The sequence below is a fragment of the Rhineura floridana genome, chromosome 1, assembly GCF_030035675.1.
Source record: "Rhineura floridana isolate rRhiFlo1 chromosome 1, rRhiFlo1.hap2, whole genome shotgun sequence".
In the NCBI taxonomy this organism is placed as follows: domain Eukaryota; kingdom Metazoa; phylum Chordata; class Lepidosauria; order Squamata; family Rhineuridae; genus Rhineura; species Rhineura floridana.
Genome location: NC_084480.1, coordinates 172,771,020 through 172,786,903, shown reverse-complemented (window position 1 = coordinate 172,786,903; position 15,884 = coordinate 172,771,020). Strand labels below are relative to the sequence as shown.

Here is a 15,884-nt window from a genome sequence, read left to right as displayed (position 1 = left end):
GCTCAATTCCTACTTTGGCTCAGTCTTTTCCCAAAAGAGAGTCTATGACCCTCCTGGAAAACGTGAAGGGGCAAGATTGGAGCTTGAGACTGATAGACAACAGTTAAGGAATACCTAATCGCTTTGAACAAATTCAAATCTGCGGGGCCTGATGAACTGCATACTAGAGTATTGAAGGGATTGCCTGAAGAACTCTTGGAACCACTGTCTGTTATCTTTATGAAATTGTGGAGGATGAATGAAATTCTGGATGGCTAGAAGAGGGATAATGTTGTCCTTATCCTCAAAAAAGGCAAAAAGGAGGAAAGTGGGAACTACAGACCACTCAGTTTGACATCAATTCCTGAGAAAATTCTGGAGCAGATTATAAAGTGGTCAATCTGTAAACATTTTGAAAACAATGCAGTGATTACTAGAAGCCAACATGGTTTTATCAAGAACAAATCCTGCCAGACTAATCTTATCTCATATTTTGATCGGGTAACCTTCCTGGTAGACTTTGAGAATACCGTGGACATATTATGTCTCGACTTCAGCAAAGCTTTTGACAAAGTGCTCCATTATATTCTGATTAGCAAACTAGCTAAATGTGGGCTGAATGGAACAACTATCAGGTGGATCCCATAGTTGTCTACAGAATAGTACTCAAAGTGATATCAATGGCTTCTTCTCAAAGTTGGGGGAGGTAATGAGCAGGGTACTGTAGGGCTCGATCCTGGACCTGATGCTCTTCAACATTTTTATTAATGACTTGGATGAGGTGGTGCATGGAATGCTTATCAGATTTGCAGATGATACAAAATTGGGAAGAATAGCTATAGCAACATAGAAGTGGAGACATCGTAAATGTGTATAACTCTATCATACAACTTCCAGCATTTGTAAATGTTTAGGATCTTGATAGGCTAGACTGAGCATTGGGCTCAAAACAACAGAATGAAATTTTACGGGGATAAGTGCAAAGTTCTACACCTAAGAAAAAGAAACCAAATGCACAGTTATAAGATGGGGGATACAGTAGGGCACCACTCCTACAGCAGGTTACGTTCAAGGCCCCTGCAGAAAAGTGAAAACCGCCAGAAAGTGGGGCCCTACTGTATTCCAGCCGCACTCCAGCTAACAGCGATCAGCTGGAGTATGTGAACTTCCCGTGCTCCAGCTGATTGCATGCTCCAGCTGATTGCATGCTCCAGCTGATCAGCTGGAGTGTGGGGAGCTCCAGCTGACAGCGATCAGCTGGAGCGTGCGAGCTCCCCACACTCCAGCTGATCATGGGGAGCTCGTACACTCCAGCTGATCGTTGTCAGCTGGAGTGCAGTGACTGGAGCTCCCCGTGCTCCAACTGGTCACCCCACTGGTGCTGCCGTATTAGCAGAAAGCTGAAAAGCGGGGCCCTACTGTACTTGGCTCTGCAATACTACATGTGAGAAGGATCTTGGGATTGTTGTTGATCACAAGCTGAATATAAGCCAACAGTGTGATGTGGCTGCAAAAAAGGCAAATGCTATTTTAGGCTGCATTAACAGTAGTTTCCAAAAGGCACGAAGTATTAGTTCCCTCTATTTGGCACTGGTTACGCCTCATTTTGTGTACTATGTCCAGTTCTGGACACTGCACTTTAAGAAGGATGCAGACAAACTGGAACAGATTCAGAGGAGGGCAACAAGGATGATTAGGTGACTGGAAACAAAGTCCTATGAAGAGAGACTGAAAAAACTAGGCATGTTTAGCCTTGAGAAGAGAAGACTGAGGGGAGATATGATAGCACTGTTCAAGTACTTGAAAGGCTGCCACAGAGGAGGGCCAGGATAACTTCTTGATCCTCCCAGAGTGCAGGACACAGAATAATGGGCTCAAGTTACAGGAAGCCAGATTTTGACTGAACATCAGGAAAAGTGTCCCATTAGAGTGGCATGACAATGGAACCAATTACCTAGGGAGGTGGTGAGCTCTCCAAAACAGGAGGCATTCAAGAGGCAGCTGGACAGCCTCCTGTTGGGGTATGCTTTCATTTGGATTCCTGCATTGATCAGGGGGTTGGACTTGATGGCCTTATAGGCTCCTTCCAACTCTATGATTCGATGAATTCTGTGACTTGCCTCTTCTCAAGTCCAACATCCCAGGGTCATAGGTCCTGGCATTGTACTCCCCATCCACAGAAGCTTCATTCCATTGTAATTAGAAAATATCCTGTCCTTCCCCAGGTAATTGTCTTAAAAGCTACAGAAGAATGGTTGCTCGAACCTGGTTTGACAGATGTCAAAGGTTAGCTATGGCTGACTGGTGTGGTGCAGGTGGTCAGAATTTATTTATTATTAGATTTATATTTATTTATTTATTGGAAGAATGGAAGTGCACCCAGGATTCCATCGTTCTAGTTGCAATAATAACTCCGGTAGATGGGCTACAGTCATGAGATCTGTCATCCTGAACAGCAAGATTTAGTGGATGAACTTTTGGAAATTCTCCTGCCTGTCTGATTAGAGGGGGCAAATGCTTTGACAAATGTGCATGACCACTCCTACATGCTTCAGGCACTGAACATGGACATTAGGCTCGGCTGATCAGAAAAGTGTGATATTGAAGACATTCTGTTGTCACTTGTAAGACAGTGAGGAGATCAGCAAGCTGCCCAAGTAAAGATAGATATGGTGTCTTGCATTCAGAGATGTGCATTTACCACCACAAACAATCTGATAAACTGGGGGGGAGGAGCTAGCGCAAATGGGAGAACCTTGTATTGGAAGCCGTCATTCTGATTGGGAAATCTCAAAAGCTTGCAATGAGATTGTAATATTGGCATGTGGAGGTATACCTTGGTCAAATCTATGGATGCTAGGACATCTCTGATTTCAATGCTTTCATAACGGGCAGTAGTATTTGCATCCTGAAGTGTTTTGGGCACAAGTGTTTGTTTAGGAACTTCAGATCCAATATGTTATTCCCCATTCTTCTTTGGCATCATAAGGAATATGGAACAGATGCCAGAATACCTTTTCTGCAAAAGTATAACTTCAAATGCTCCCTGTCTGTATAAGATGATCTACTGTGCTCGAAGTACATAAATGTTTCTCTGGTAACCTTGACTGTGGCAGACAGAAAAAAATGGCTTAGAGGGGAGCAAGTCAATTCTAGGAAGTACCCCCTGAGGGCTGCCTGATTCATCAGGACTGAGGACTTCTGTTGTACGCCTGCTTTCAGTTATGCTAGGCTATCTGCGTCCATCACCCTTAAGCTAGTGCTGTGTGCTGGTTCATTGGTATGCCTACTCTTTCAGAGCTGGAAGTTGTTTTCTCACCCAAACACATGGGAGCTTTGCCAAGACTGTTTTGAAATCTTGGAATCTTGGTTCATTTCTGCCAAATCAAAATGTCTGTGAAGCCTATCAAGGCGTTTTCCAGTCTCTTTTGTGACTTTGTCATCTTTTGGGGAGGATGGCTTGGCTTTTTTCTTATCCTTTGTTGCAAGCAGGACTGAGGTTTTCAAACTAGTCCACAGCTCCATGTACGTGGCATGCAGAAAGAATGAGGGACAGTCTAGAATATCTGTACTTGGCGCTGCAGTAGATTTTTTTCTTTAACCAGAGCTAGATTATGAAACAAGCTATCAAGGCCCTGGCCTAAGGCGCATGAATTTCATAATATGGTACTGGTGCAATCTACTAATTTTCCTTTAAAATGTCAGATAAAGGGCTCTTCTCAGTTGCCTAACCTAGGGCCTGTGATTTTCATAATATGGCAGAAGCAATACAAGTGTTAGTTCTTTAAGTAGTCTGCCAAGACCCCCAGCAATTTTCATATGGTTTTTGAAACAAAAAAGTTTGAGAACTGCTGGACTAAGGTGTCTTGAGCTTTCTACTCAGAAATGTAGATATGGTTCAGTTAACCTTAGATGAGATACCCACTAGCCAATGCCTGAGACACTATTGCAGCTGCCATGGATCCAACAGAGAATTTCATGGTGATTAGATGAGTATCCGTTATGAAGGCATGTACTTTGGCTAGCTTGTACAGACCACCCACAACACGCTTGTCTTCTGAAAGCAAAAAGTTGCCTCATAGACTCTTCTCAGGGCAAATTCTGTTTTCCTGTCTCAGGCATAGTTAAAGAACACTTTACCAGCCTCTGACCCTTCAAACCAGGGTAGCCACAGGCATTTTAATCAGAGATATTTGCAATGTCACATCCCCTTTAAGGAAATTTATAGAGGTTTTTTTGTGGCTGCTGAGGTGAGTTCTTTAGACAAGATGAAGCCCATTCCTCTTCTGAGAGCTAGAAATTGTCACAACAGAATAACTGTCTGGGCTCTTGTCCTAGAAAACACCTCCTTGACTACTAGGAGTTTACTATTTTCTGAAGAACGCTTCAAATTTTGGCTTTCCTTTGCCAGCTCTGATGTTACAAGAAAAACTGTCACGATATAAAATGTCTGGGAGATGAAATGGAACCAGAAATCTCAATTTCCTTTTCTGACAACAACTCCTCCTCTTTCAGGGGCTTGAAAAAGGGCCCTGATTCTAAGAAGAACAGTATCATTAGAGAAGAGGAGACAACTCAAAGTTACTAGGGGAAAAAAGGGACTTGCTAGTGCAAGTAACCACAAGGCAGTGAAGGATTAGAATCCTGCAAAAATCCAGCTGCCTTGACCTGGGCAGGAAGAGAAATGGGGAGGTTCTCTCTCCACTGGTGAAGACAGAATGGTTAGTTTGACCCTGCCTCCAGGCACCAATGGGTGGATTAACCCTTCACAGGATTTTATTTGCAGTGTTTATACCCTGTCTATTGACTAAAGTTTGCGGGTATCTTTCCACATCAAGGGAGAGACGTTTGAGTTCTGGGTCTGCTTCTCCCATTCATATCCACCAACCACCCAACAAAGAAGACAAAGTATAACCCCCAAAAGGAGGATTCACTGTAATTTCATGGACAAGTCTTATCACATGGAAAGTTCCCAGGGAAATAAAAGGCCTGGATGCTTACCTGCTCACTGATTGTTTGTATTTTATAATCTTTGGCTGCCCGAGTGGCCCAGCGGCGTGCTTCCTTTTCTAATCCACTCTCCCCAATACTGCTGCCACTTACATCCAGAAGAGAAGTCTGGGAAGAAAAATTATGTTAATAGCCATGTCTGTGGACACTTTCCTGCTCCCTGGACCTGGGCTAGGGGTGGACCTGCCTCTTTCTTACCACCTGGTCACCACCTGCTGGCTGAAAGGGCTGCATGGCCATTGCTGAAAATACAGTATTATCCTGGAGGAAAAGGAGATTCTGCTCCTGGCACACCTGCAAGAACAACCAGACAAACATCCTTGTATTTTTCTCCCAGCAGGGCAATATCAGCTTTGGGGAGGCTCTAGAAACCCATAGAACACAGTCTTTCAGAACCACATTACCTGTGAAGATGCATCTAGAGCACTCTGGAAAAGTTCCCCTGCGCCTTGGCAAACCTCCAACTCTGTCTGGCTGATCAGGGCCAGCTGGTCCCTGAGCCGCTCATAGAGGTCACCATCTAGAATCTGAAAAAGCAGAGATCAAAGCAGGTTGGATGAGGCAAAGCAAGAAGAGGAAGGGGTAGGCATGATACTCCAGGCAGTGGTACACATAGACTTGCTGTAGTGTAGGCAATCACCCAGAATGAAGGAATTCTCTGCACGCTGTGAGAGAAAAATAGGGATAACAGGACAGATATTGTGAGATTTGCAAGAAAGTACAATTTGGTTCAAGCTAAAATCCTGGGGAGCAGAGAAAGAACACCAGTATATTGTTCATGGCAAGCCAAGGATTTAGGGGAAGGCTAAACTACATACAGTTCTTCAATTTAAAAAAAGGGGGGGCAGGGCAATAGCAGCAGGAGAGTGAAATTGGAAAGGTGCATATGAGTGTGCGTGTGTGTGCGCCTGAGTGGAGGGGCTGTACAATGCTGACCCTTCCCATACAGCTTTCCTGTTCGAAATTACTGCCCCCTGCAGCTGCTTTTCTATCCATGGGGGGGTGGAGTCCCTGTATCTTTTTCTCTGGAAATAAAAGAGTAGCTGGGGACGCTTCTGAGCGGACAAATGGCGAGAAAAGATTAAGCAGTTCCATTCCCACGCAATTTTTCTAGATTGAAGCCTTCCATAGCCACTTCCACAGCCATCAAACAACTAGGACGGTGGTGGAGAGAAATCCCACGTCATGTACAGTTTGAATAACTTAAGATTGCAATACACACTGTTCTGCTAATAGCACAGAAGCAACTGACATGGGAGCCTGGAAGAAAAAAGTACAGAACCTAATCTTGTCCCAAGCTGTCTCAACAGGGGCCTACAAAGCACAGGAGCACCTCCGGTGAGAGGGGACACTCAGTGTCAGCCCACATTGAGCCAGAGCAACTCTAGACCAGAACACTTTCCCTGTCCCATCAAATGCGGAACTGTGCCTGCCTGAAAGTGATCCAGATATGTTTGCAGGTTTCAAATCGCACTAAGAGGAATGGCCAGACTCTGCTCCAACTCACACACCCCACACTCCAATCATTGTGCTTTGACGTGGAGGTAGGATACGTGTTGCCATACAGTGGGGTGGGGCAGGACCCTTTTCAGCTCAAGGGCCATGTCCTTTTCTGGGCAACCTTCTGGAGGCCGCATGCCAGTGGTGGGTGGGGCCAGAAGTAGACAGAGTAACAGGTTTTACCATTGTACAGTAAACTAGCTTCTACACACTCATGCATCCTGCTCTATCCTCCTTCCAGGCAAGCCAGAAGCATCAGAGTCCAGCTAAGCAAAAACACTCAAAGCAGGGCTGGTGAGGGGCATGGCTTAGGGGGTTGTGTGGCCTGAGGAAAGTCCCTAGGGCCACACAGAGGGCTGGAGAGCTGCATTAGGCCCCTTGGCGTGAGGTACCCCATCCCTGCCATGTAGGAGGCGATTGCCTTGACAATGGCTCAAGCCTCTACATGATGAGAAGTCATGTTAAAGAAAGAGGTGTCTTACGACAGTCTTTGTCAATCAAGGACTCCCCAGCACCTCATCTCATTCCCATGCGACATCCTCAGCTGAAGGAGATACAACTGAGGCATCTGGTAGAATAGCCTGGTTCTTAAAAGCAGCTGCAACGACAACAGGGATGTAGAAAAACCCAGCAGACACCACAACTGCCTCCTGCTTCCTGTTTCTTCACAACACTATCCTGTCAGAATGTTTTCATCTCCTCTACTTGGATGATTTTACTAGAAAGCTGTAATTTGTTAAAGTGACTTAGCTTCCTGTTCACTCTGCTCTAGCTGCACTGAATGTCTCCACCCATTCTCCCTTGCTATCATGTATGACTGGAATTCTTTCCCAGAAAATGCCAGCTGGTCTTCATATCCTACCTCACAACCCACCTTTTCCACAAAGCTTTTGGATTAAACCTTTTCCTTCATCTGTGCAGAAGTTTTGCTTGTGTTAACTGCATTCATATATATTCTTCCCTCTTCCTCTCGCCCTGTCAAAAGTTCCTTGGGGCAGAGATGTATTTTATGGCTTATGTTACTAAAAAGTGCAATGTACACAAGTGGTGTTGTGCAAGAACAGTGCCATGCCCACAAAACTGTTCTCAAACAGAGAAGACTGTGTGCGGTGTAAGAAGAGAGTTCTTGCCTTGAAAACAGTAGGCAGCTCCACATGGTAGTAGTGCTCCAGGTGGGCACTTGCAGCGGCCAGAGCCAAGAGGTACTCGTTTCGTGCCACCACCAGCTGCTGCGAATTCTCCACCAGCTGCACAGAGAACTGCAACGAGAGGAAGAGACAGCCATGCACTCTACATTTTAAAAACCTCTAATCAGGTCCATGTCCCTCATCTGGAAGCTCCCCGACAGCCCACTGCTTGACATACACATGCCTCAGGATCTTTGTAACCCATTTATGTGTTCAAACTGGCCGGCAGGCTGGGCCTCTGACCTTGGCACTGAGCTTCTGCAAGCTGGCCTTAGTATGAAATATGCCGTGGTCACTCTTCTTGAGCCTGTGGGGGAAAGGATGGACATCAGTTTGGGCAAGCTTCCTGGATATAACCCATGAAGTGACTGTGACTCCGGAGAGCTGTACCCAAGCTCCCAGAAAACAATGCGCTTGCGAGAACTACATGACATACCCCTCAGATCCACTGGGACCCTCAACCAATCACACTCGTGAATCCCCCTGCTCAGTGGGCACAGAACTGAGGCTCACCTGGCATCCACATCAGCAGCCTTCTCTCTGGCTACTTCACCAGCCCTCTGTATGTGTGTGTAATGTTTCTTGGTTTTGCTGACTTCCTTCACCGTCTCCAGCAGCTCAGTCTGGATATTCAGCAGGTGTTCCATGCCCTGGGAGGGTAAGTGGTAAAGCAGTCAGCCAGATATCATCTTGCCCTCTGCCAGCTGCCAAATTGCTTGCAGTAGTCTCAAAGTATCCCTCCCTATCCAGAGCCGAGCATAGATCCGCAGTCCCCTGAAGTTTTGTTACCAGGATCTTCCTGGTCCTATCCCACTCAAGGAGTACCTTTTTGAATGAGTATTCTTTTGACACACGAGCAGTTTTAGCTGCCTCTGTGCTCACACTGCGATAAGTATCCGAGGCAGCAATCTTGGACTGACCAGAGGAGACAGTGCCATCGATCACGCCCTTCCAGACTGCAAAGATGCTCCTGCAGAAATATTAGAGGACGTCAAGGGAACACCAGCTTCCACCAGCCCGTTTCTGTTTTCATGAGGCCACTGTCCTCCAGAAACACTGGGGTTTTCTGCCAATCGTAAATAACAAGCCATATGCAGTATAGTCTGGCTGGCTCTTTCTAAAGATTTGAAATTTCACACTCGGTTCCCTCTGGGCCCAATAATTATTAGATTCTGCCATGTACACAACAATACCTATCAGCAGCCTCTCAAAGCACTAAAACCACTTCCTAAGCTCTTGGCCTAACCCCATCCAGGCTCAGTGCTTGTGCTTCATTGCTTCTGTCCACAGACCATTCTCCAAGGCTCTTGGACTTGCATTTGGGTTAAATTTGAGGAAGCCATATCTAAAGGCTGCATTAGACAGGCAACACACAGCAAAGGCTTCTACTTGCAACCAGGTCTTGTTTCAAGGGTTAGGTGTTTCCTACTCTGCCACGTATTTGTGCTCCAGTTGCCAACCTCTCCTACCTTGCTCATCACATCCTTTCAATCTCTCCTCAAATCAAAGAAAGTAATCAGGGACTGCAGAGCTTGGAAAAGTTACTTTTTTGAACTACAACTCCCATCAGCTGATGGGAGTTGTAGTTCAAAAAAGTAACTTTTCCAAGCTCTGTCAGGGAGGCACTTTCATGGACAAGCACAGATATGCCAATTTAAAAAAAGGTATAAAGCAATAATGCAATTTTGAAGGCTACCATACTTTCTACAAAGAGGTTTTCAACATTATAAGAGTTGGCAAGTAATACAGAAAGGGTCTTCTTTCTGACCCACTCAACTGAACTCAAAGACGTGGACATCCACAAGAAATATGGGCACATTTTTCCAGGGATATACATAACCAAATACCATTGTAATTAAACACAGTGACATTGTTATTTGGTCTGCTCTTGAGAATAGTTGTAACCAGACCTGGATTCAGCAAAACATCAGGCGTAGGAGACTAGTAAGAAACCAAGTTGTTCCCCTATGCCAAGTACTGCATTGCAGTGACAGCTGTACCCCTCTCATCTCCCAGTATATATATACATATATATAAGGATCTCCTCAGGTGCTCTTCTTTTGGGCTTGTTAAGGCAGATGCACCCTTCCCAGAGAAAAGCAGGGCAGCTCAACTCCTTTCCCCACAGAGCCCAATCCCCACCTGGAGTCACTGGGAACATTCCAGCCACGCTGCCCATCTCGCTTCAGGAACTGACTTGCCAGCCTTTGCAATGCCTGTAAACCAACACAAGTTTATTTATTTTGAAGCATTTGTATCCCACCTTTCCCCTCTTGTAAGTCTGCAAGATGCCTATAATCAATAATTAAAAACAAGAACACGAATCAGCCCTCCTTCTCAGTGAAAGCTCCAGCAAACATGACCACCAGCTCTTATCTGGTATCCATTCCTCACCACAAAATGGCTACCAGGAAAACCTAGCGCATGAGTCACCCGCATGTATGTGTGTGTGGCTTCTCTGCTGAGCCACAGATGCAAGAGTGGCATTCAGCTGCTGTCTCTTCCTCTCTGCAGCAGTTCCAAGCAGCAGAAAAGGGTGTAGTGGTGGTGAGTTTCCTGCTCCATTAGTTATTACCAGGTACCGCCTGCTTTATTACAGATGGTCTGAGAAGCACTGCTGAAGCTAAGCAGGCCAGGCCAATGACTGGATAGGAGACCATTGAGGGACAATGTTAACTTGCAGTGGGCTTTATAATGGGCGAGTAAGACTGAATAAATGATGGATAGGGTTATTAACTGCCTGCCTCTCACAGCCCCGCTCATTCTGTTTTTCCATTGTTTTAATGCAGGATGGGCAAACTTCAAGCTTATGGGCTCTTCTTTGATCTTTCCTAGAACCCAAAGTTGGAGTCTGGAGTTAGAAAGAGGGGCAGACATACACTTAGAATTAAGGACCCCCTAAGTACATCTCAGCCCAGGAATTTAGTTTCAGTACCAGAACTGAGCTCATAGACTTTCCCACAAAAATCCATTCCTAGTTTCCCAGCAAAGTTTTCTTCCTTTCAGCATAATTTGGAAAAAAAGAGTTGTTGTTAAACAGTTGGAAGTCAGAAACCATTGGCAAACTACTGCCAATCACCCAGAGTTCTACCAGTAGATCCCAATCACCCCCCCCATTGTAACAGACCAGTACAGAATCTGGCACAGACTTTGACTCTCTGTAAAGTCCTCTGCCTGGAAGGCAAGTCCTTGGTCCTCTTATCTGAGAAGACTATGAATAGTATGCTTTGATCGCAACAATATTGCCCAAAACAACAATGTTAAATGATAATCTGCTGCTTTGCCCAGTGAATGCACAAAGACTTATCCTCCATTCTCCTCCGTCTGCCTGTTTACTTGACTAAAAAGAAAAGACAGCATTTTCAATAATTCTGCAGAGGCCTCAAATGCTAGCATGGACATTATTTAATTATCAGGTACCTCTTCTCTTCCTGATAGTTATATACCCTCCAATACCTATTTTGCAGAAATGTTAAAAATTTTGTCCTAATTCTTCTCCTTTGTTTTCCCCCCTATTTCTTTGTTATAATGAAAAAATCTTTATCAATTAAGAAAGAATAGTATAACATCCATCAGATGAAGATCCACGTTTGTGTTCACATGGCAACCTCCCACACTGTTAGTCTGCTGAAGAGCATGTCAGGGGAGACGTTCAAGATCATGCACAGAATCATGCATGGCCTGTTCTGCTGTACACCTTCCTTCTCCATGGCATGGAATGTGAATTGCAGGCAGGCCCGCCCTTAGCATGTGTGGGGCCCGGGGCAAAAGCATATTTGCCCCCCCCATTATTTCTCTCTTTATATATATAGATATAGATATAGATATATAGATATATAGATATAGATAGGTATAGATAGATAGGTATAGATAGATAGGTATAGATAGATAGGTATAGATAGATAGGTATAGATAGATAGGTATAGATAGATAGGTATAGATAGATAGGTATAGATAGATAGGTATAGATAGATAGGTATAGATAGAGAGAGAGAGAGAGAGAGAGGAGAGAGAGAGAGATTTATACCAGAGCATACGCTTGAATCCTGATGTATTACTCAGGATTCAGAATAGCACCACAATGCCTTATGGCTGGTCTTCACTTTTGTGGCTTGTCTGCTACTTCTGCATAGTCAAGTTCTACACTGCACTGTAATATCTGAAATGTGGAGTTGTTATGTACTCTGACACTCCCATGTAGTCCCAGGTGTGTCCAGTGCAGCATGGTAGAAACCTGACCATGCTGAAATATCAACCATGCTACTAGATTCATGGAAGAATCAGCTCTTCGTTAATGCACTCTGAGATGTTGTATATTTACTTTCTAAGGATACAGACTAGGTATCAATCTGCTGATGCATTTGTGTTAGGTTTACACTGAGATTGAGCAGGCAGGCTATACGGAATCAAACCATAGCCATTAAGTCCAAATGTAGCCTGCATGGTAGGACTGTTCGCACAGCAACCCTCCGTTTCCTACCATCACAGACCAACTTTTGCAGACCACAGTCATGCAGAAAAACAAAATGGCTGTGGAACAAACAAGTGTTGGTAACCCAAGCAGGTGGGACAAGCCATGGCAGCCTTTGTCAGCCTGGTACCACCAAGATGTTTTGGACTACCATTCCTATCAGGCCCAGCATGCTTGTCCTGGCTGGAGCTGATGGGAGTTACATGTTGAGGGCAACAGGTTGATGAAGGCTGAGCTACAGGTCATAGGGGAAGACACCGAAACCTCCAAAACCCTTCCTAACCTCAAATTTGATATTAATAAGATCCCCAGGCCTGAGAGCATTCAAAGTGAGCATATCCATGGGGCTTTCTAGATGAAAAATGTTTTAGAGCGCAGGTTAGCCCTACATCCCATCTTTAGTTATGGGATCCTTGATGGTCCCCAGAGGAAGGTACAGGGGAACCTAAGATCACACAGAATGGGGGAAAAAACCCTTTTTAATCAGAATAGTGTTGTAATAATTCGCTGTGGTTCAGTGGTAGAGGATCTGCTTTTAATGCAGAAGGTCCCAGGTTCAATCTCTGGCAACAGGTAGGGCTGAGAGTGACCCCAGGTCTGAAATCCTGGAGAGCTGCTGCAGCTGAGTTTCCCGCATTTGGGGAAATTGCAGGGGTCAGCACACCCGGAGTGCAATGAATGAGCCTCACTGTAGGAAAACCACCTTCATGATCATGGTATCTCCCCTGCCAGGTAAGAGCTGCTGCCAGTTAGACCAATATAAGGCAGCTTCTTATGTTCCTATATGCGGCTGGAATTCCCCACAGTTTGGCTGCCTAAATCTCATTGATATCATTGGAATTTAAGCTGCTTTATCATGCACAGGATTCCAGACTTTGGCTGCAATCTAGCACAGTGTTATGGCTGCAGCCCTTTACATATTTCCCAGGGATTGAAGTCCCACTGAACTCATTGGAGCTTACATCTGAGTAGACATGTATAGGATTGCACTGTTAGTGTGCTTAAGTCCATTGAAACCAGTAACATTGTTCATTATGCTGAGATGAAATCTAACAAAACGGGGGGGAGGAGTTTAGACTAGATATAATCCTGGAAGGAAAAGTTTTTTGGAAGTTGTGAAAATAGGACAGACCATGCCTATTTGTTTCCCTTAGTCAAATTATGCCTTCAGCTGGCCTCTATTAGCTGTTAGTAGTAAGTTGGAAAGTCTGCCGCTTGGAATGGGTCTATCGCTTTTGCTTTTAACTAGTGCCTTGGACCTGCTGACAAGAAATATGAGAGGATTTACATGATTGGGTCATGAGCACACAAGCCTTCTATCTCCTGCAGGCAGATAAATTTGTGGCATTGTTTCAAGGAGGTGGCCTTGGAACAAGCAAGCTGCCTTCTGTTGTGGGTTCTGCTTAAACTTTAGCAGTAATTAAGGAGATTCTCCTTTTACCATTGCACAGACAGAGCAGACCTTCTGCATGCATACTCTGTCATAAGCATTTGGCAAACCCCAGATACCCTTTCCTCACTCTCACACTCTCTTTTGGCGAAGCATGGAACAAACTATGCATATCAGAGAGTGCTGCAAATGATAATGTAATAAATCGGCAATAAAGAAAATATATTAATCTACTTTCTGAAGAATAGTGCATGACCCCCATAATGTTTAAGGACCTTTAAAACTCATTGACTTCAACGGCAGGAGCGGGATGGGGTGTAAGTTAAGTATGTGCTTAACTATATATTAAAGAGAGGCTAACTCTGCCTATATTGAATTTATTATTGTTATTATTATTATTATTATTAATTATTACCTACTCACTTACTTACTTAATTAATTAAATTTATATCCCACCCTTCCTCCCAAAGGGAGCCAATTGGCTTGCATGCAAAAGTCACAAGATTGCAAGATATACTCCAAAATGGACTGAGCAAAAAGGTCTGTTCTATGGCTTTGCTCTCCTACCTCTGAGCCCTAGATATTTCCTTAGGGCTTATGAGCTATAGAAAGGAAGTCGAAGGAGCTCATGCCAGAAAACTTTCAGATCTTTCAAGTAAATGGGGAAGGGGAGAATTTTCCTCCAGGGACGATGACAAAAAAGGGACAATGACAATACATTCAACAGGATCTAACGACAACGACAACAACAACAACAACAACGCAAAGGCAGCAGTTTGCATGTAGGCACAAGGGGAAGAGAAACCAGTCCCCACGAGTTACTGACCAAGTTAGGGCAGCAGGGGACAGGAGGCAGCGAAGAGAGACGTGAAGGCGGAGGAAACTGACAAGACAAGGGGAGAAACTTACACGGCAGCCTCCGCGTGGCTCGCGGGATGGGCTGCAAGGGTGATGCAATTGCGGATTACTGGATGCGCCGCTCTCCTCCCTCTGGCGGGCTGGACAGCTCGGCATCCACGAGCGGAAACCTCTCTTGGCCCTGGGAAGCCCAGTGCTCCTCACCTTCCTGGAGGCGCAGCGGCTACAACTACAGCTGAGGCCAAGTGCGGTGCCCCCCCGAAAGCGCGGGACCGGGGGCAACTGCCCCGCTTCCCGGTGCCTTGGGGCGGCTCTGATTGCAGGAATTCAGTGCACTGAATGAGCACATCCAATTTTTTATAAAAGACATGCATGGTGTGCTCAGAAATTCAAAACAATCTAACACAAAGTTATCAGTGGTTAGACGTTCAGAATAATGCAGTTTCGTGACAGTTCTGTATGAGTAATTCAGGGTCAATTCGTGCAACTAATTTCCTCATACATGGTTTTATTTTATTTTAATTGCTTGCTTGGCAAGCCCCATGTGGCACTTGGAGTAGCAAAGAAGTGGACTATGGCAGCAGTCCTGACTTTGCACCATGCCAGCCCTTGTATTAGCAACTTTGCCAATGGTTGCTTCATCCTGTATGATCCCCAAATTCTAAATGCACATGCTTTGCCAAATCATCAGGTGTGCTATAGGGATCACACTGACCTCAGAAACACCAAGGACGCAGCATCTTCAAACACATCAACCGCTAGAGCTCGACTGCTAAAGCCCACTAGAGCCCTCCTCTCCCATCCACTAAGTAGGGGCAGAATTGTACACAAACACTTGTCAGAGCCCAATCATAGCACTCAAGATAGTGACAGAGAAATGAAAATATTCTATTTATAATGGAAAGATGACTGCACTATATAACTTGGGAATTTAGAACTGGGCACATAAGTCTGCATCTTTACAATACTTGTTTTCATTTAAAAAAGGCGCTGTTTCTAGCTGAGATAAGCTTGAAAGCCTGGAGGTGAGGAGGAGGAACCTGTGGTGCAACAGAAGCATAAGCAGAATTTCCAGTGTTCAGTGGCATTTGTAACATGTGTACAGGAAGAAATACAAGGGAGACAAGTGACAACTGATAGGCTGGGGTAATTCCTTGCAAAAGTAGATCCACTCCCGAGTAGGTGTGCCAGCAGACCAACTTGTGAAGGAGGACATCATTCTGTTATTTCAAGAGACAAGCTTAAAAGGATAACATTCCCCATGATATCTGGATAGACATGTTGGAAGAAACACTGGGAGAACATCCGTATGACTTTGAGGGTACAGGCTTCTCTATAACAAGACCCAGAGGTGAAGTCAAAAGAGAGACCATGTAGGATCCGGTAGGGACCACAACTGCTATTTCCCATGCATTCTGGAGAAAAATGAAGACAGTCATTTCTTTAAGGGAAGAGAAGCCATGCTCATTTGGCTTTGAAAAAAATGAAA

The 15,884-nt window shown here is 44.8% G+C and overlaps 1 protein-coding gene and 1 pseudogene across 5 annotated transcripts in view; both read right to left on the bottom strand.

Moving 5' to 3' along the window:
• Window positions 1–15,884, bottom strand: part of FCHSD1 (FCH and double SH3 domains 1) — a 39,630-nt gene that overhangs the window by 17,875 nt on the left and 5,871 nt on the right. For 4 of the 5 annotated variants that reach the window (XM_061586035.1, XM_061586026.1, XM_061586017.1 and 1 more), the window contains exons 4-11: window positions 9,819–9,892; window positions 8,502–8,646; window positions 8,190–8,326; window positions 7,920–7,983; window positions 7,620–7,748; window positions 5,394–5,516; window positions 5,188–5,283; window positions 4,981–5,097 (exon numbers count right to left, since the gene is read on the bottom strand). In XM_061586035.1, coding sequence (XP_061442019.1) covers window positions 4,981–5,097; window positions 5,188–5,283; window positions 5,394–5,516; window positions 7,620–7,748; window positions 7,920–7,983; window positions 8,190–8,326; window positions 8,502–8,646; window positions 9,819–9,892 — 885 coding nt within the window. The remainder of the gene's footprint in view (window positions 1–4,980; window positions 5,098–5,187; window positions 5,284–5,393; window positions 5,517–7,619; window positions 7,749–7,919; window positions 7,984–8,189; window positions 8,327–8,501; window positions 8,647–9,818; window positions 9,893–15,884) is intronic. The other variant, XM_061586053.1, reaches the window with a different exon arrangement.
• LOC133375952 (U1 spliceosomal RNA) lies at window positions 12,738–12,887 on the bottom strand (annotated as a pseudogene).